This window comes from Miniopterus schreibersii, assembly GCF_964146895.1.
Source record: "Miniopterus schreibersii genome assembly, chromosome: X".
Classification (NCBI taxonomy): domain Eukaryota; kingdom Metazoa; phylum Chordata; class Mammalia; order Chiroptera; family Miniopteridae; genus Miniopterus; species Miniopterus schreibersii.
Window position 1 is genome coordinate 25,036,274 of NC_138104.1, and position 19,810 is coordinate 25,056,083.

General features: G+C 40.2%; 1 protein-coding gene across 1 annotated transcript in view; it reads right to left on the reverse strand.

Moving 5' to 3' along the window:
- Window positions 1–418: 418 nt before the first annotated feature.
- Window positions 419–19,810, reverse strand: part of PRPS1 (phosphoribosyl pyrophosphate synthetase 1) — a 30,882-nt gene continuing 11,490 nt past the window's right edge. Inside the window, exons 2-7 of the mRNA XM_081124997.1 lie at window positions 14,661–14,844; window positions 13,031–13,129; window positions 11,088–11,212; window positions 8,612–8,785; window positions 2,666–2,825; window positions 419–1,527 (exon numbers count right to left, since the gene is read on the reverse strand). Of these exons, the coding sequence (XP_080981123.1) occupies window positions 1,435–1,527; window positions 2,666–2,825; window positions 8,612–8,785; window positions 11,088–11,212; window positions 13,031–13,129; window positions 14,661–14,844 (835 nt within the window). The 3' untranslated portion in view covers window positions 419–1,434. The remainder of the gene's footprint in view (window positions 1,528–2,665; window positions 2,826–8,611; window positions 8,786–11,087; window positions 11,213–13,030; window positions 13,130–14,660; window positions 14,845–19,810) is intronic.

Genomic DNA, 19,810 nt, shown 5'->3' on the forward strand with positions numbered 1-19,810 from the left:
TAGCATAATCAGCAAGTTATGGCATCGATGTTTCACATCAGCTTCTCCCAGAGCAAAGACTTGGGTGAAAGAGGGCTAGAAGGTCATAGCTTACTTTGATCCCTTCTGAATCACTTTTTTTCAAAGGACTCATTATAAAATTATAAAATAGGTATCCCAATATTGAACATAAAACAAATACAAAGGAAACAAAACCAGAACCAGGATAAGGGAGTACTCTTCATAAAGCTCCAGAAGAATGTAGCTTCCCAAAATAAAAGAACACCCTTATTTGATCATTTGCTGCTAATGTCTTCTCTTGGCTTAATGGTGCAGCTAATAGTTTGAAAACAAAGAATAAGAACTATCATTGGGCAGTAAGTCACCTAAATCAAACCTTTGGCAGAGAGAGTAGTACAGATATGATATAGACCCACGATCACACACAGATACTTTATTAGTTTCCTCTACAAGAGCTAGTAACATCAATCTTTTTAACAGAAACCTCAGGTCATTTGAGAGGCCAAACAGATCCAAGGAAATAAGATGAAAATTAAATACTTAAATTAATCAAAAGGCACTACACCACCACCTAGAACATTCTACCACAGTGGTAGTGGGCTAAGGAAGATTAAGCTACAGCAAAATAATCTCATGTAAATGTTAAAGAACACACAGCAAAAAGTGAGGTTTGCTTTCCAGAAGACTATGATACAATGATCATTTGGGTCCAAGAAGGTATTTGGCCAGGAAAAGGTCAAGATGATTGAAGGTCATACCAAATGGAAAGGAACAGGTACAAAACAGACTAAGCAACAATTTCCTAGCAGAAGGTGAGGGATCAGGCTCTTTTCCTCCCAAGAAGCATCCACTGCACTGTGTGCTGCCTTCCTTCAGGCCCCCACTTGAGAACTGCCTGCCTTCCAGGGAGTCAGCAACCAGATCTGGATTCTGGGCTGCCTAGGGCTCGTTAAAATTTAGTACAGACCTTAGAGAACTTGTCACATGTTACGGGGGTGGGGGAATTTGGTTCGCTTTGTTCTTTTTTAAATTTTTATTTATTTATTTATTTATTTACTCTGTTGCTAGTAGTTCTGAACCTAGGAATCCCAGAAGCATTCACATGAAAAGTAGTCTGAGCTTCCCCAATCACATTCAAACACCCCCACACAACACCCTTCACAGTCTGAAATCTTGCAGAAGCTAAGCTATATAGTTAAAGTTACAAGGCTCACAAAATCAAAGAAGCCAGAATGAGAAAATGCAGGTAGGAAATCCGAGCAGTTAGTCTCAATCTGTCTTTCCTTAATTATGAAGAAATGTTAATATACCTGGCATGGGATGTAGAAAGCTACTGGAGTAAGCTGGGGCTTCTGCTGAATTTTTCATCAAACACCAAGGGAAAATAAGGGAAGGGGTTCACTTTATTTTTTAAAAGCCTCAGAAGTTATTCTATTATAAAGGAACATGGCTGAACAGGTAGGAAACAGATTCCCCATTGTGAGTTCTCCTGATGGCTTCTGCAAGGATCATGGAGATGTCAATCACCTAGAAAGACATGAAAAACACCAAGTTAGTATCATATAAACAGAGATGACTGGCCAATGATGAGGAGCTTAATGAGAGTCCTTCCTCTTTAAGATCTCTTAAGATTACTGCACTGTGCTGTTTCCCCTCGTGAGCCTGCACCCAGCTATTCTTTATAACATCTTTTTTTAATCCTCACCTGAGGACATGCTTAGAGAGAGTGGGAGGAAGAGAGGGAGAAACATTGATGTGAGAGAGAAACATCAATCCATTGCCTTCCGTACGTGCTCCAACAGGAGATCGAACTGGCAACCCAGGTATGTGCCCTGACTGGGAACAGAGCCAGCAACCATTCTGTGCACAGGACGATACTCAACTGACTGAGACACTCCGACTGGGTGATAACATTTTTAATATAACCACATAGGATAGAGTTAAAATGCTAATGGAGGAAAATTTCTGACTCAGACTCACCAAGATGGTGGTAGGTTGGCATTTAAAAATTTTTTAGGAATGAATATTTAAGCTAAAAAAAATCACACCTTTGAGAAATAACATCAACCCTCCAATTGTACATATTTCAGAAAGTTAATGGACTACTGTATATAGTTTAAATTAAGCAAACACCTTTTTCAGTTCAAAAGCATTCATACTTGAGTGTCTAATAATTACTTGGGGAATTACTTTAAAGTAGTGGTCTCATCACCTCTGGTTTTGTAGGTCTTGGATGGAGCAAGGTAATCTGCATTTTAGCAAAAACACTAGGTAATTAACTTAGTCTGATTCCAGAACAACTTTGAGAAACACTGGAGTTCTAAGGAATATATCATCAGTTTAAAGGATTCACATTATGTCTGCAGGAGCCAATAAGAGTGACATACACACATACTATAAAACATAGACTTGCAAACTTGAATTAGCATCATGATCACTGTGAGAGCCTGTTAAAATGGAGACTCCTGGGCTCCATCCTCCAGAGAGCCTGAGGTCCAGTGATCTGAGTTTTTAAGCATGTGATGTTTTACTTTTGGATCACAGATCCTGATTACAGACTAAACCCTTAAGAGGAAAGGAGGAAATCTTCCAGTAAAATTCAACACATATAACTAACTCCTGAATAATTAGTGGAGTTTAAGTTTTGCAAGAATTTCATCCTCACCTGTATTTTGGAGCAGTGCTTCATCTTATCCTCTTGAGGTATGGTATTGGTGACCACTACTGCTTCAAAGCATGCATTGTTAATGCGAGAAATGGCCGGGCCAGAAAAGATTCCATGAGTCAAGATAGCATAAACTCTGGTGGCTCCAGCTGAAAGAAGTCTACAGGAAAAAGCAGATTTTGATTAATCTTACTTGTCACTGTAGAGCCTGAGTAAGGAAGAAGTGTATTATTATTATAATTTTAAATTCACCTTTATTGTTGAAAGTATTACAGATACCTCCTTTTTCCCCATTAATCCCCTCCACCCCGCATCTGCCACCCCCCCCCCCAGGCCTTCACCACACTATTGTCTGTGTCCATGGGTTGGTTATCCATATACGCATATAAGTTCTTTGATTAGTCTCTCCCTACTCACTCCCCCACCTTCCCACTGAGATTCATTAGTCTGTTCCATGCTTCTATGTCTCTGGATCTATTTTTGTTCCTCAGTCTATTTTGTTTATTATATTCCACATATGAGTGAGATCATGTAAAACCGAATCAGAAGAATCAGAAAACCTGAATACGCTAATAACAACTGATGAAATCAAAGCAGCAACAAAAAAACTCCCAGCAAACAAAAGCCCTGGTCCGGACCGCTTCACAGGGGAGCTTTCTAATTCTTTAAGTTGTAGGGTTAGATACTTTACTAAAAATTGTTCTTGCTTTTTGAGATAGGCCTGTAGTGCTATGAACTTCCCTCTTGGGACTGCTTTCTCGGTGTCCCACAGATTTTTGGTAGTTGTGTGTTTATTTTCACTTGTTTCCAGGAACTTTTTTGATTTATTTCTTGATCTTATTGGTAACTCATTCATTGTTTAATAACATCCTATTTAGCCTCCATGTGTTTGAATGTTTTCGAGTATTTTTATTACAGTTGATTTATAATTTCATGCCCTTGTGATCTGAGATGCTTGATATGATTGCAATCATCTTGAACTTGTAGAGACTGGTTTTGCGTCCTAACATGTGGTCTATCTTTGAGAATGACCCATGTGCACTTGAGAGGAATGTATATTCTGCAGCTTTAGGGTGAAATGTTCTGTAAATATCAGTTAAATCCATCTTGATCTAGTGTGCCATTTAGTCACTGTTTCTGTATTGACTTTTTTTTCTGGAAGATCTATCCAGTGAAGTCAGTGGGGTGCTCAAGTCCACAACTATTACTGTATTGCTGTTGATCTCTCCCTTAAAATCCTTAAGGTTATTATTGATAGGTCCTTATTTATTGCCATTTTAATTCTTTATGCCTATGTTTCTCTCTCAATTTATTATTACAGCACTCCCTTTAACATTTCCTGCAATGCTGGTTTGGTGGCGATAAACTCCTTTAGCCTTTTTTGTCTGGGAAACTATTTTACCATCTATTTTGAATGACAGCCTTGCTGGATAGAGTAGTCTTGGTTTCAGATCCTTGTTTTGCATTGCCTTGAATACTTCATGCCATTCCCTTCTGGCCTGTAGAGTTTCTGATGAGAAGTCAGCTGACAGCCTTATGTAAGCTCCTTTGTAGGTAACAGATTGCTTTTCTCCTGTTGCCTTCAATATTCTGTGTCTTGAATTTTTGGCATTTTAATTATGATGTGTCTAGGCGTGGACCTCTTCGGATTCTTCTTGCTTGGGACTCTGTGCCTCCTGAACTTGTGCGACTTCTTCCTTGACCAGGTTAGGGAAGTTTTCTGCCATTATTTCTTCAAACAGGTTCTCTAATCCTTGCTTACTTTCGACCTCCTTTGGCACTCCTATGATGAAATACTGTTATGTTTCATGTTGTCCCACAGTTCCCTTAAACTGTCCTCCTGTTTTTTAATTGTTTTTTTCTTTTTGGATCTCTGATTGAGTGATTTTTTTCTACCCTGTCTTCTAATTCACTGATCTGATCCTCAGCTTCCTCTAATCTGTTATTTCTTTCAATGTATTCTTTATTTCTGCTATGTCATTCTTCATTTCCTTCATAGTTTCTGTATCTTTTCTCATGCTGCTGAGCATCCTTACAATTCTGAAGTCTATCTGATAAATTGCTTATCTCTGTTTCATTTAGCTCTTTTTCTGGAGACTTCTCTTGTTCTTTCATTTGGGGCTTGTTTTTTGTCTCCCCATTTTGGCTGCCTATTTGGGTTTCTTTCTATGTATTACGTAGGCCTGCTAGGACTCTCAGTCTTTTTGGAGGGTCTCTGGTGCAGGCCAATGTCAGACGCTGTTTGTGACTGGCCCTGAGTACCCTGTTTGGAGGTATCAACAACCCTTGGCTTGAGGTCCCCTCTGTTGGGGCTGGGTGTGTTTGGACAGGACCAAGATGCAAACCAAAGTCTGCTTTTCCAAGGCCTGGGTCCAGAAGCAGATCAGGCAAAAACACAAAGCACTCTGAAGTCTGCCTCTGCCTGCAGGCTGATTAATCTGATTCTCTTAATGAGCCTCAGGCTGTAGAAACTCTACAGGGTAGGAAGAGAGGTTTTTCAGCAGGGTGGGGCAATTGCTTCCCCCTCAGGCAAAAGCTGCTTGGAAGGTAAATGTCTGCCTCTGCGGTATGGGGGAATGACTTGGCACAGGAATCCAGAAGGGTGCCCTCTGATCTCTATCTCCAGAGCTACAACCCTAGATTCTCCTCGCACAGCTCCAGTCCACTCCGCCCTCCCTCTGCTGGAGCCCAAGGTGAGTGGCTGCACACGAAACTTTATGCTTTGGGTCTTTCAGAGGATGCTTGCATTTCCAGCTGTCTCTCCCTGGCAGACAGAAACTCAGCTGCTTTTCACAGCCCCACATTATGTGGGCACCTTTCTCAGTTCTGGTGCTCTTGGCTGGGAAGCCCAGCCTGGCGTTTAGGCCCCAGAGTCCTCACTGGGAACCCCCCACAGCTGAGATATCCCTCTGGACCTTCAACTGCTGCCTGTGGGAGCCCAGCCAGCCCTCTCCTGCCTCTGCAATTCCTACCCGTCTCTATGCAGTCTCCACTTTTCTTCCTTGGTTATGAGGGTGCTCTCCAGCTCGTCTTCAGTTGCAGTTGATTATTCAGGATAGTTTTTCTATATTTTAGTTGTAATTCCAGTTTGGTCCCAGGAGAGTGTCAGTGTAGCTCCCACTCAGTCTGCCGCCATCTTTAATCTCCAGAAGTATATTATTATTAATCAGTTTTGGTGCCATACCTCAGCCTGGGTGGCTTAAACAGAATGGTATTTCTCATAGTTCTAGTGGCTGCAAAGTCTAAGATCAAGGTGGTAGCATGGCAGATTTCATTCCAAGGCTTCTTCTCTTTTTTCCCCTCTTCTGAGGCTTGTTCTCTTAGCTTATCGGCAGCTGCCATTTTGCTGTGTGTTCACATGACCTCTTTGACTTCTTTGACTTCCACATGCAGGTGGTAGAAGGGGGAAGCAAGCTCTCTGGTCTCTTCTGATAAGGCATTAATTCCATCATAAAGACCCCACCCTTGTAACTTCATCTAAACCTAAATACCTTCCAGGGGTCCCATCTACAAATGCCATAACACCAGAGGTTAAAGTTTCAATGCATCAAATTTTAGAGAGCCACAATTCAGCCCATATTCAGGACAGAGAGCAGGCCCTGGCTGGGTGGCTCAGTTGGCTGGAGCATCATCCCATGCACCAAAAGGTGGGCACATGCGGTAGGCAACCAATCTCTCTCTCTCTCTCTCTTCCTCTGTCAAAATAGGTTTGAATCTTCATGAATTTGGCTTTGGATTTTGTTTGTAGTTTAATTCTAGATTAAGAACTGATCCATTCTGGGTTTTTTTTTTTTGGGGGGGGGTGTTTTTTCCCCCCCCGTAATTTTAGAATCAAGTTTACTCACCATTTGCCCCCAGATGCCTCAGTGACTGTGCACTCGGAGGCCTCCACCCAGGTTCTGGAGGACAATGATTCTGAGTGCTCACTGAGCTACTTGCTGGATTCCTCAGAGAAAACACAAGTGTCTTCTCCACAGTGCAATTCAGACTTCAGTCATCTCAGTGGTCAAAGACATGTACCCTTCATGTCAGATAGCATTTATATTTCAGTGAAAAAACAAGTTCACAGGTGGGGAATATATGTTTCACTAAGATTTATATGTTTGGAGGAAAAAGCCTTTCATGTAAAATATTTAAATTTATATAAGAAAATGTTAGAAAAAGATATGGGGAGTGTATATAACACTTGCTTTGTTGCATGGGACAGGGGAATCCAAGGCCTAATGCTCTTAAGAGTAGAGTCCTCAGTCTTCAACATCAACTGTGCTGTATCTTTTAAGGTACTTCATCTGCTGATCCTTTGTGGGATGAAACCTCAGACAAGCCCAACTGGGCAGGGGAGGCAGGGCAGACAGTTAGGAAATCTGCTTGGAGATTCTATTAAAAACACCCTTTTGCTGACCAAGAAAAGGAGAGAAAACTGGATTAAGAACTTACCTGAATAGGTTTAGATTCTTATGAAAGGACTATGGTAGACTGCTACACTCAACAAAAGCCATCACCTCTTCTTCATGGGCACACAGCTGGACTACATTTCCCAGCTTGCATAGTTAAGTGTGACCATGTTACTTAATTCTGGCCATCAAAATGTGGGCAGCTACAATGTACACCACTTTCTGGTTGAGTTTATAAAAATCTTCCATGGGCTCTGGCCGGTGTGGCTCAGTTGATTGAGTGTTGTTCCATGCACCAAAAAGGTTGCCAGTTTGATTACCAGTCAGGGCAAATGCCCAGGTTGTGGGTTTGGTCCCTAGTCAGGGTGCACATGGGGGAGGCAACCAATCGATGTTTCTCTCTCACATCAATGTTTCTCTCTCTCCCTCTCCCTCTCAAAAAAAAAAAAAAAAATCAATGAAAAAAACCACAACATGTTAAAAAAAATCTTCCACAGGTAACTGATCTTCCATGCTCTTTTCCCTTTCTGGCTGGTCAAAATGGAAATGTCTTTCAAGGTAATCTTGGAAAGCCAACATCAAAGATGCAGTGCCACATGACCAAAAGAGGAATACTTATACTGGAATATGCCATGAATAAGAAAATTTTATCATGTTAAGCCACCGATATTTCAGGGAGTTGATCTATTATAGCAATTAGCATTACCTTACTAATAGAAAGAGACAAAGGGAAGTTTATAAATGTATACTCCAGGATCCAAACCATGACTCACTGAGCACACAAATATTTTTTTAGCATCCATTATACAACAGCCCTGTGCAAGGCACACTCAGAGGTTAAAAAAACAGTTATGAAAGACAATGCTCCCCATAGTGGCTTGGGCTGTAAGCAATGGGGAGCCATTTAAGGTTTCAAAGGTGAGGAGTGATGAGATCTAGCCTTAGTTTAGGAAGATTAGGAAGTGGGAAGGCAATGGAAAGATGGACTAGGGAGGTAAGAGACTGGTTACTGGCAGAAGAGAGAACAGAGGGAAGGTAATTTAGAACAGGCAAGGGATGAGAAGGAATATGAATAGCAGCTAAAATGGACAATCAAGAGGTAAGACTAAAAGAAAAAAAAGGTAAGACTAGGGTTTCTGGCTTAGATAAAATATAAATATGCCTACCTCAGGCCTATGGATTTCTACCTTAGCTAAAAAAAAAAAAAAAAAAAAAGTATTCAGAGCAATGGCAAAATTTTGGAAATATAGTAGTGATAGTTGCACACTGTGAATGTAGTTAATACCATTGACCTGTACACTTAAATGGTTAAAAATGGCCAAGTTTATGTTATATATAATTTAGCATAATAAAAAGAAAAAAAACTAAGGAAATCTGGGGGAAAAGGAGTACTCATCAATATACACATATTGAAATTCAAGCCTAGGGTAATGAAAAGCTCCCAAAGCTAGTTATTATTCCTCCATTCAGCTCCAAAAGGAATCAGCAGGTTTAAGGCATTCAGAAAGCAGCTTTTTACTTCTAATCACCGGCCCCACCACTCGGCACTCACTTGTCAGCTGCATGGCAGATTGTGCCACAAGTGTCAGCCATGTCATCCACTAGAATGGCCACTCGATCTTTCACATCTCCAACAAGCACCATGCGGTCCACTTCATTGGCTTTCTTCCGTTCTTTGTGAATCAAGGCAAAGTCAACATTCAACCGGTCTGCAATGGAGGTAACTCTGCAAAACAGGGTACCTGCAGTTAAAACCTAGCTGTATGTGGCTCCTAAGACAAAAATAAATGGACTGGCCCTGGCCAGGCAGCTCAGATGGTTAGAGCGTTGGCCTGATATGCCAATGTTGTGGATTCAATTCCCAGTCAGGGCACATACAAGAACCAACAAATGAATGCATAAATATGTGGAACAACAAATTTCTCTCTCTCTCTCAATTCAATAAATAAAAATTTAAAAAATAAATAAATAAATGGACTAAAGAATGGGCTTGTTTTCTGGAGGAGAATACTCCTTGAAACCAAACAGTTCCCAGGGCTGGAAAAGAACAACTAATTTACTGACATTACAAACTGGGTTTTATAATCTAATGCCTCCATATTCTGAGAATAGTTTGTAAATGTATCAAACTTAACTGAATTCATTTTAGGTAATAGTAGGGAATAGACAATGTCCTCACCAGTTCCAAGAAGTAGTATAATGCTAAGGCACATTCATTTAATGGATTGCCAGGAGTGCACACTGTCCCAATTTGACATGTGGATGTGGTGACAAGTGAACCTGAACCTGGCTGGAGGGTAGCAGTTCTCAGCCTGTTCCAGTGCCCGTGCCCTCATCATACTCCCCTCAGTGATCCACAAACTGCCAATGTTAACTGTACCTGGACGCCAGACTTGGGAGTTCTTTAACGACTGCTAGAAAGAAAGTTATATACTAATTAAACAGGCAAACTAGGCATATCACACTGTACAGCCAAAGTTTCTCCAAATCAAAATAGGATTCTTTTTTTTTTTATTACAAGATAATACAAAACAGACTAAAAGGTGGGATGGAAGACAAATCTGTCTGGTGACAAAGTACATATCATTCACTGAAACAGAAATCCATTCAGTATAAATGACAGTGTGCTGCCCCAGTGGCATGTATATCCATGCTCCACTGTGCCATCCTTATCATGTGTGATGGGGCCTCTGCTTTGTTTTTTTGTTTGTTTTTTAATGTACTATTCCAACCAGAGCATTGCGTTTTTCCCCCTGGTGACAATGGTCACATAGTTTGTGCTAGATATGGCAAATGCATGATCAATTAGTTAAAGCATCCCAAATTGTCCATACAAAATAGCCAAGAAACTCAGTGATTAATAAAGCATAAAGGGCTGGAAAAAGTCACTTCCTATGCCCTTGAGGGGAGAACTATGTACAAGTCGTAACTACACAGGGATCTCTCCCTACTACAAAAATCCTGCCAACAGAGAAGTGATAGCAACTCACTTTGAATATACTCCATCAGTGTAAGAAAATTATACCCCCCCCCCAAAAAAAAAAAACACGTAGCAACAAGTCATCTACTAAAAGCAATTTTTCTGTACCCAACTTTGGAAAGAAAATCCTGCTTGATTATTTATTTCAAATGTGACCATTTTCTAAGTCCCATGGCAAGATGTGAAAATAATGCACAAGCTAAGACAAATATGACAAGTCTCTAGAATTACAGATGGTAACTGGCGATTACATGAGCCTGACAAAGCCATACATCTGGCCGAATAACAATTCAAGTCTCAGCTTATCAGTGCTGTTGTAGTTACTGAAAGAAAGAGCTTGCAGAGAAATAGTCATTGACGATTTGTATAGCTTTCAGAGAGATCTGAATTAGCTTTTCCTAATCATCTGTGTTTTGTAGCTCTTCATTCTATTTCTACAATAAGAAGAGCATGTGTCACACTTTTGAATGCATTACTAATGAGTGACCCACTAAGGAAATCAAAAGCTCTTAGTCGGCACCATGTGAGCTGTAAAACATTGCAACTGGCAATCCCTGGCAGTTTGTTTAAAATGTTAAGGTCTTGGGTTTAAATAAAATTACCACGCTTTATTTTCCTTCCTGCTTAATACTTTAATCCAAAGGATCAAAATGGACTAACCAACAACAGCATTAATAAGTGTGTAAAAGCTTCCTAGTCCTCTATTATCATGTGGTTTGACAGCAGGTGCCACTCATTAGAAAACCAAATTTCCTCCCCTTTCTGATAGGCTTCTAGCAGTGATGCTAGCCCTGACTGCCAAGTTATTAATGGGTTACAGTCAGGACCACAACACCAGATTTCGAGCCACTCTGTTGATGCCTTGTCTTTCAGGTAGTGACTCAGGCCAGGAAGAGGAATAAAACTATATCCAGCTTATGTCCCAGCTATCAGTACATCCATTCTGAAGTACTTACAAACTGTCACTTGCATAGAAAATCATCACTTTCAGACAACTTTATTAAAGATTTTCCTAGTACATTGAGAATAATAGAAATTTCAACCATACCTCTTAGCTCCCCCAGCATCGGGTGAGACAATAGTACAGTTCCTCCACTCAGAGATATTCTCCCTTATCCACTTCAGGACAGCGGGTTCTGCGTACAAATTGTCCACAGGGATATCAAAAAAGCCCTGTAGGAAGGAGCTGGGTCAGTTTTGCTTCGTTTTCCTTCTCCTCCATTTATGTATTTATTTTATTTGAATAAATTTGATGTAACATTATGTGAGCCTAAGGGGTACCCATCTCTTTTATTTACAAAGGACTAACACAAAGAGAATAATGACTTGTCCAAAAAATACCTTACTGCAACATTTTGTCGGATTAGAAGGTATGCCCAATGTGGGAGACTGTAAAAATGGCCTCTTCGAATCCAGGCTGTGCAAGAGAACCCAGCCATGATGGGCAAAGTCAGCCCTCAGCTAACATACAACTGACCAGGCACAACTGAGCCCCTGAGAAAAATGACCAAGTTCAGCTGGGACCAGAACTATCAGGCCAATGTGCATACTCATGAGATAATAAAAACTTACTGCTTTATGCTAAGGAGCAAAAGCTAATTGGTGAATGATTTAGAGATGCTACAGTATATAAACTTAGTGGAAGGTATTTATAATAAATTGTCACAGAGAGTAACTAGAAGCCAGATCTGTGTTCTAATATTAGTTGCTACAGAATAGTTGTGTTTCTCAACTAGTTTGCTCCTCTTCTATAAAATGGGTATAATCACCTGTCCTATGTACCTTACTGGATTGCCATAAGCCTCTAATGACAATGATTTGAAAGTCTCTTATAAAAAGTATATAAACATAAGGTAGTAAGTATTCTGCTCCCCATACTCTGGATTTATGCTAGAAAGTACCTTCCAATATCTGTGGCTCTAAATTTATTCAAAATTTTGTCACATTTTAAAATTGATTTTAAAGAGAGAGGAAGGGGGAGAGAGAAACATCTATGAGAGAGAGAAACATCAATAAGCTGCCTCCTACATGCCACCTAGATCGAGCTGGCAACCTGGGCATGTGCCCTGACTGAGAACCAAACCGGGGACCTTTTGGTGCATGGGATGATGTTCAACCAACTGAGCCACACCAGCCAGGGCTCTGTGGCTCTAAATTTGATGATGAAGCCCTGCCCAGGTAGCTCAGGTGATTAGAGCATTGTCTCTATACACCAAGGTTGCAGGTTCAATCCTCAGTCAGGGCACATACAAGAATCAACCAATGAGTGCATAAATAAGTTGCCCGGCCAAGTGTGGCTCAGTGGTTGAGCATCGACCTAGGATCCAGGTGATCAGGGTTCGATTCCCGGTCAGGGCACATGCCCGGGTTGCAGGCTTGATCCCCAGTCGGGGCATGCAGGAGGCAGCCGATCAATGACTCTCATCATGGATGTTTCTATCACTCTATCCCTCTCCTTTCCTCTCTCTGAAATCAGTAAAGATATATTTTTTTTAAAAAAACAAAAAAACCCAAGTAGAACATCAAATTGATGTTTTTCTCTAAAAGCAATAAATAAAAAATAAATTTAATAATGACAATAACAACTCCCATTTATTTGGTTCCCATTATGAGTCAGGCATTATCCTATGAATTTATTTAATATCTTACTTAATACTCACAATAACAAAGCAGTGTATAATAAGAGAAATTAAATAACCTGCTGAACATTACAAAGCTAATAAGAGGCAGAGCTAGAATTCGAACTTGGTCTGATCCCAAAGCCTACACTCTTCCCAGAATACATGACTTCCTACCTTTCCAACCACCCCAAATGAATAAGACCATGAACTAAGCTCAATGTGAGGATGTTTAAAATGCTGTCAATGTCTAATTTATTTGAGCTGTACTTGGGCAGTATTATGCTCCTCTGCAGTCTTCAGCATTATTAGTCCTCTTCTCCCCTTCTAACATGTAAAAACCTCTAAGGTAATGTTTAGCTCCCATTGATACCTGAATCTGAGAAGCATGAAGGTCCATGGTGATAATATGATCTGCACCTGCTACGGAGAGCATATTTGCAACAAGCTTGGCTGAGATTGGAGCCCGGCTCTAAATGGAGGGGACAAAAGAAAAAAATCAACAACAAAGAGCCAATTTGAGAAACAATTCATTTGCATAAGAAGCTTTTATTTATTGTGTACCTACTATGTTTAAGGCACTGTGCTACCAGGAAATTCAAAGAAAGTAACATAGTTGCTGACCTTGAGTAGATCACAATCTAGCACAATTAAGAGGAACATCACTTTGTCAAGTCAGGATACATATTAAAGAAAATGCCTTCCCACCTTTCATTTTCTTAATTTAAAGTACAGATTTTCAGCCTATTCAAGTGTTTCCAATGCTTAATTTAAATTAGACAATCTCTTTCAAACAATTTTATTAAAATCACTTAACACATACATACTCAAACCTGTATAACATCCAACATGTCATCTTATACTTTATTTTGTAAATTACACCACTCCCTTACTCATCTGAAGGTAAACCTTCCAGCAATCTCAAACCATTAAATAACAGGCAAACACACCTGCTGCATTGTAAAATGGCCACGTCCATGCCCTTTACTCTATACTTTGTAGGAGCGCTACACTCTATTGAAATAAAAATATCTGGCCTATTTTTTTTTCAGTTTCTCTGCCATTTTAAAAAAACTTATTTTCACTGTTGAGGATATTATAGATGTCCCAATCCCCCCCCTTTGCCTCCCTCCACCCAGCACCCGCCCCACCCCAAACCTTCATCACACTATTGTATGTGTCCACGGGCTATGCATATATGCATATAAATTCTTTGGTTAATCTCTTCCTCCACTCCCCCATTCCCTCTGAGGTCTTTCAGGCTGTTCCGTGCTTCCATGTCTCTGGACCTATTTCTTTGTCAGTTTATTTTGTTCATTAGATTTCACGTATAAGTGAGATCATGTGATATTTGTCTCTCTCTGACTGGCTTATTTCGCTTAGCATAATAATCTCTTGGTCCATCCACGCTGTCTCAAAAGGTAAGAAAGTCTTTTTTACAGCTGCATAGTATTCCATTGTGTAAATGTACCACAGCTTTTTTATCCACTCATCTATTGATGGGCATCTAGGCTGTTTCCAGATCTTAGCTATTGTAAATAACGCTGCTATGGACACAGAGGTGCATATGTAGCTTTCTCCTGTGTGTGTGTCTGAGTATGTGTAATGAGACCAAGTATTAATGTAACAGATTTCAGGTTTAATGAAAAGGTCACAACTATAACCTCACGAGGGTCCCAGAGGATCTACAATAGTTTAAAAAATATTCTACTCCATGGGAACTGGTGCTTAGTCTTACTCATATAATTAAATAACAGCAGTGAGCTAACTGAAAGCCACAAGTGATGACTGGAAAAAAATAGACTACAAATGTGTTGCTTTGTACAAACCAATCACATGTCAATTGTTTTAAAGATCAGGTAATGCCTAAGAGAATGTGATTTTAAAAATACCCTCTAAATATATATCTGATAATTAAGGAATATTTTTGTGACTTTGGGCATGCTCATGATTCCCCTGATTAAAAACATTGTTTTTTTAAATAAAGGAGATTCTGCTCCTACCTTGTCCTTCTTATCCTGCCGAGCATAAGGGAAGCACGGGATGACTGCAGTAACCCGGCTGGCTGAAGCAATCTTACAGGCATTAATCATGATCAAAAGCTCCATTAGATTGTCATTAATTTCGCCACAGCCACTCTGAACGATGTAGACATCCTCTCCACGGACGCTTTCACCAATTTCAACACTACAAACAGGAAAGGACCACAAAAACAATAGATCTTAAAGCACTATACTTCTACAGACAGTAAGATCTAATAAGCATAGCTTTCTACTAGTACGCTATGAATGGTTTACAGCTGCATGTGAACAGTGATCACTTTGGACTTCAGGAGATCCCCTGGAGGGGCCCTTGTTGCAGAAGCAGTTTACTGCCTCAGTTTACTCGAGTGCACTATACAAATATTACCTATTTTTATGTGGGACATGACATGAAAAAGATTGGCTAAAGTACTCACAAGTAATTGAACCATAATTTCAGTAGGCAACCTATACTTCATTTCAGGTACAAGACAGGTGAATGCAAATTAGATATAGCATCTGTGACTATCACAGTCCATATATAACTAAAGTAGAAAGGTCATATAAGGAATGAATCACTAGTGTTCTATAAAGATGCCTTCTACAGAAGACAGTATCACATCTGTACAGTACCATATTGGTCAGTTCACTCAACAAATATTAAATGTTCCATTGTCAGTCACTGTGCTAGGTATTAGGGACACAATGTGAAGAAAATACATGCAGTTCTTACCCTCATTCTATGCTAACTGTACTCTGGCTCAACTAGGAAGTCTTCCTTTAAAAATTTTCACAGGAAATCCTGGCCAGTGTGGCTCAGTTGGTTGGGTGTTGTCCTGTGCACCAAAAGGTTGCTGGTTCGATTCCCGGTCAGGGCACATGCCCAGGTTGCAGGCTCGATCCCCAGTTGGGGTCAGGCAGGAGGCAGCTGATCGATGTTTCTCTCTCTCCTTCTCCCTCTCCCTTTCACTCTCTCTAAAATCAATAAAACATATTTTTTAAAAAATAAAAGTTCCACAGGAAGTTACTATAATTATGGAGTAGGGCTATCATTTACCATAAAATGAAAAATTTAATGTCTATATTGGATCCTTAACAATAATATCTTATGACTAAAAAATAACCTCAGTAACAACTCAAAACACCATTTCCCCTATTAATTCTTTGGTGGGGGTATTTGTGGGTGTACATTTGTACATATGTGCACAGTATGTGTAGACAAGCATAAATCAGAATGGTTGGTAACATCTATTGATCAAGAGAAAAACTTCAACAGGAGATAGTTCTATTGCCAGAAGCAGCTAATACAGGTGATAAATATTATTTAATATTAACTTCTTTCCAATCCAAGTAACAATGGAAAGGATCCTACTTTTAAAAAGAATGGGGTTAGTTTATACCGAAAAGCCAGAAAAATAAAAGCAACTGCTAAAAAAAAAAAATCAAACCAGAAAGAAATTAGAACAGGGACGTTGAAATTCCTGGTAGCCAGAACAAAGAGGAAAACACATTAGTTTCCGATCTCTGGAGATAAACTCTCTTTAAGCACTAAATTCAAGAATTATTTTAGCCTGCTCACATGACCACAACAAAATTACAACTAAACTACAAAACAGCGATCATGGAGAACCTCCTGAAGTCTAGCTGAACAGAAGTTTTATAACTAAGGATATGCACAAGAAGCTACAAGGAGATTGATAGGGGAGGCAGAGACAAGATACTGAATGGGCTGGAGGAGGGGGAGTGAGGGGTCCCAGCCCCATACAAGGCTCCCCAGCTCAGGAGAAGTTCTAGGAAGAGAAGTCCCCACAGCTTCTGGTTGTGAAAACCAGCAGGGATTGTGGCTGAGGGGATTTATCTAGGTGAGACTGAAGGCTGCTGGAGTTCCAGGGCGTCCTCCTAAAAGGTCCAAACATGAACTTACTTGCTGATGGACTTACTAGCTCTGAGCTCTAGCACTGGGGCAGCAGTTAGAAAAGCACCAGGGACTAACAGAGAGGAACTGAACTATCTGGCTTCAGGGCAAGGGCTTACAGGGGAAGCTTTCTCCCAGACTAAAGTGCTGGCAGAAGCCATTGTTCCTTCACTGATCCCTCCCCCCACCCAGCCGGCAGGCCCAGGCAGGTGCCAAGTCTGAGTCTCCATCAACCTAGCTAACAAGGTTGGCCCTGCCCTGGTGATCCCCTGAGACTCCGTTCCACCCAATTTGCAGGCCCACCCAAGCCACTTCCAAGGGCTTTTCCATACAAATGGTACTGTGGAGTTTTCCAAAATCTCTCAAAGGTTCACAAACCCCAAACAAACAGCATCTGGGCTCTGTTCCCAGCTTAGCCTCTCCCAAGCACTTCCAAGCTCAGCACAAGTGACAACCATATGAAGAACACTTTGTAGCTCAAACCAAGTGGCATAGGGCAGGGCACTGGCAGTGGCTGACCTTGGCCTGCACCAGAGCCCCTCCCCCAAGTGGCCTCAGAACCAGCACACCCAGTGCCAGAGCACCACCCTAACCTCCACCAACAATACACCCAAAGGGCAGACTTGACAGGCACCAGAGTGCCCCACTAAAGTGAATCCTTCCTGCTCCATAGGATCAGCCACCAAACAGCACCTCCACTATAATCATGGCCATTCTTCACAGCCAATCAGCCTGATGGTAATCCCTCCATTGACTTGCCAACAGAAATCTAAGCTCAACTACAATAAGAAGGCACACACAACCCACACAAGGAACACACCTGGAACATCTACTGGACCCCACAGGACATCTACTAAATTAGGCCACTCTACCAATACCAGGAGACATAGCATCTCTACTTAATACATAGAAACAAATACAGGGAGGCAGCCAAAATTAGGAGACAAAGAAACATGTCCCAAATGAAAGAACAAAACAAAGCTCCAGAAAAAGAACTAAACAAAATGCAGACAAGCAATCTACCAGATGCAGAGTCCAAAACACTGGTTATAAGGATGTGCATTGAACTTAGGGAAGAATAGATGATCTCAGTGAGAACTTCAACAAAAAGATGGGAAACATAAAAATGGAGATAGCCCTGGCTAATTTGGCTCACTGGTTAGAGCATTGGCCCATGGACTGAAGGGTCCCAGGTCTGATTCCAGCCAAGGGCATGTATCTCAGTTGCAGACTCGATCCCTGGCCCCTGTTGGCGCATGTGCAGGAAGCAACCAATAGATGTTTCTCTCCCCCACCTCGCCCTCTGTCCCTTCCACTCTCTATGAAAAGCAATGGGAAAAATATCCTCAGGTGAGAAAAAAAAAAAAAAGAAAAAAGAAAGAAAAAAAAAAAAGAAGACAGAAGCCCTGGCTGGGTAGTAGTTCAATTGGTTACAGTGTCGTCCTGATACTCCAAGGTTGCGTGTTCGATCCTCAGTGAGAGCACATACAAGAATCAACCAATGAATGCATAAATAAGTGGAACAACAAATCAATGTTTCTCTCTCTCTAAAAATAAATTAATTAATTAATTTTAAGAAAAGAGAAATAGAAAACATTTTAAAAACTGTCAGAAATGAATAATACAATAACTGAAATGAAGAATATATTATTAGTGAGAATAAACAGTAGATTAGATGAAACAGAGGATCAAATCAGCAATTTGGAAGACCCGGTAGCAGAAAACACCCAGTCAGAACAGCAAAAAGAAAAAAGAATCCCCCCAAATGAGGACATTTTAAGGGGCCTCAGGAAATCAAGCATACCAATATTCACATCATAAGGGTACCAGAAGAGAAGAGAGGGTGCAAGGACTTGAAAACCTATTGAAAAATGAAATAATGAAAAACTTCCCTAACCTGGCAAGGGACATATACAAGTCCAGGAAGTGCAGAGTCCCAAATAAGATGAACCCAAAGAGGTCCACACCAAGACACATCATATTAAAATGCCAAATGTTAAAGACAGAATCTTTTTCTTATTGATTTTATTAGAGAGAAAGGAAGGGGGAGAGAGAAAAACATTTGTGAATTCACTGGTTGCTTCTTATATGTGCCCTGAGTGGAGAGTGAACTCACAACCCTGGCATATCGGGAGAACACTCTAACCAACTGAGCTACCTGGCCAGGGCCAAAGAGAATCTTTAAAGCAGCAAGAGAAAAGCAATTAGTTACCTACAAGGGAACTGCCATGAGACTGTCAGCTGATTTCTCAACAGAAACTTTGTAGGCCAGAAGGGAGTAGCAAGAAATGTTCAAAGTGATGAAAAGCCAGTACCATCAACCAAGATTCCTTTACCCAGCAAAATTAGAATCATTTAGATGAAAGGACAGATAAAGAACTTCCAGAAAAGAAAAAGCTAAAGGAGCTAATCCCCAGTATTATAAGAATTGTTAAGAGGGTTTCTTTATGAGAAGAATAAAATGATCAAAAATATGAATAATAAAATGGCAATAACTACATACCTATCAATGGTCACTTTAAATATAAATGCATTAAATGTTCCAATCAAAAGGCATAGGGTGTCTGAATGGATAAGAAAACAAGACCCATACGTATATTGCCTACAAGAAAACCACTTCAGATAGAAAGACACACACAGCCTGAAAGCAAAGGGATGGAAAAAGATATTTCATGTAAATGGAAACAAATTTTAAAAAGCTGGGGTAGCAATACCTATATCAGACTAAATAAGACTTTAAAACAAAGACTAAAACAAAAAACAAAGAAGGACCATGCAATTCCACTTCTGGGTAATGATCCAAAGAAACCCAACACACTAATCTGAAAAGACATATACATCTCTATGTTCACTGCAGCATTATTTACAATAGCCAAGATATGGAAGTAACCTAAGTGTCCACTGATAGACAAATGGATAAAGAAGTGGTACAACCTGAAACTAATACAAAATAATACTGAATGTAAACTGTAATTGAAAAATAAAATGTAAAAATATAAATCTTGAAGTAAAAAAAAAAGAAGTGGTACATATATACAACAGAATATTATTCAACTATAAAAGAGAATAAAACCTTGCCATTTGCAGCAACATGGATGAACCCAGAGGGTATTATGCTAAGGGAAATAAGTCACAGGATAACAAATACCATATGATTTCACTTATATGTGGAATCTAAAGAACAATATAAATGAGCAAACAAAAACTCATAGATACA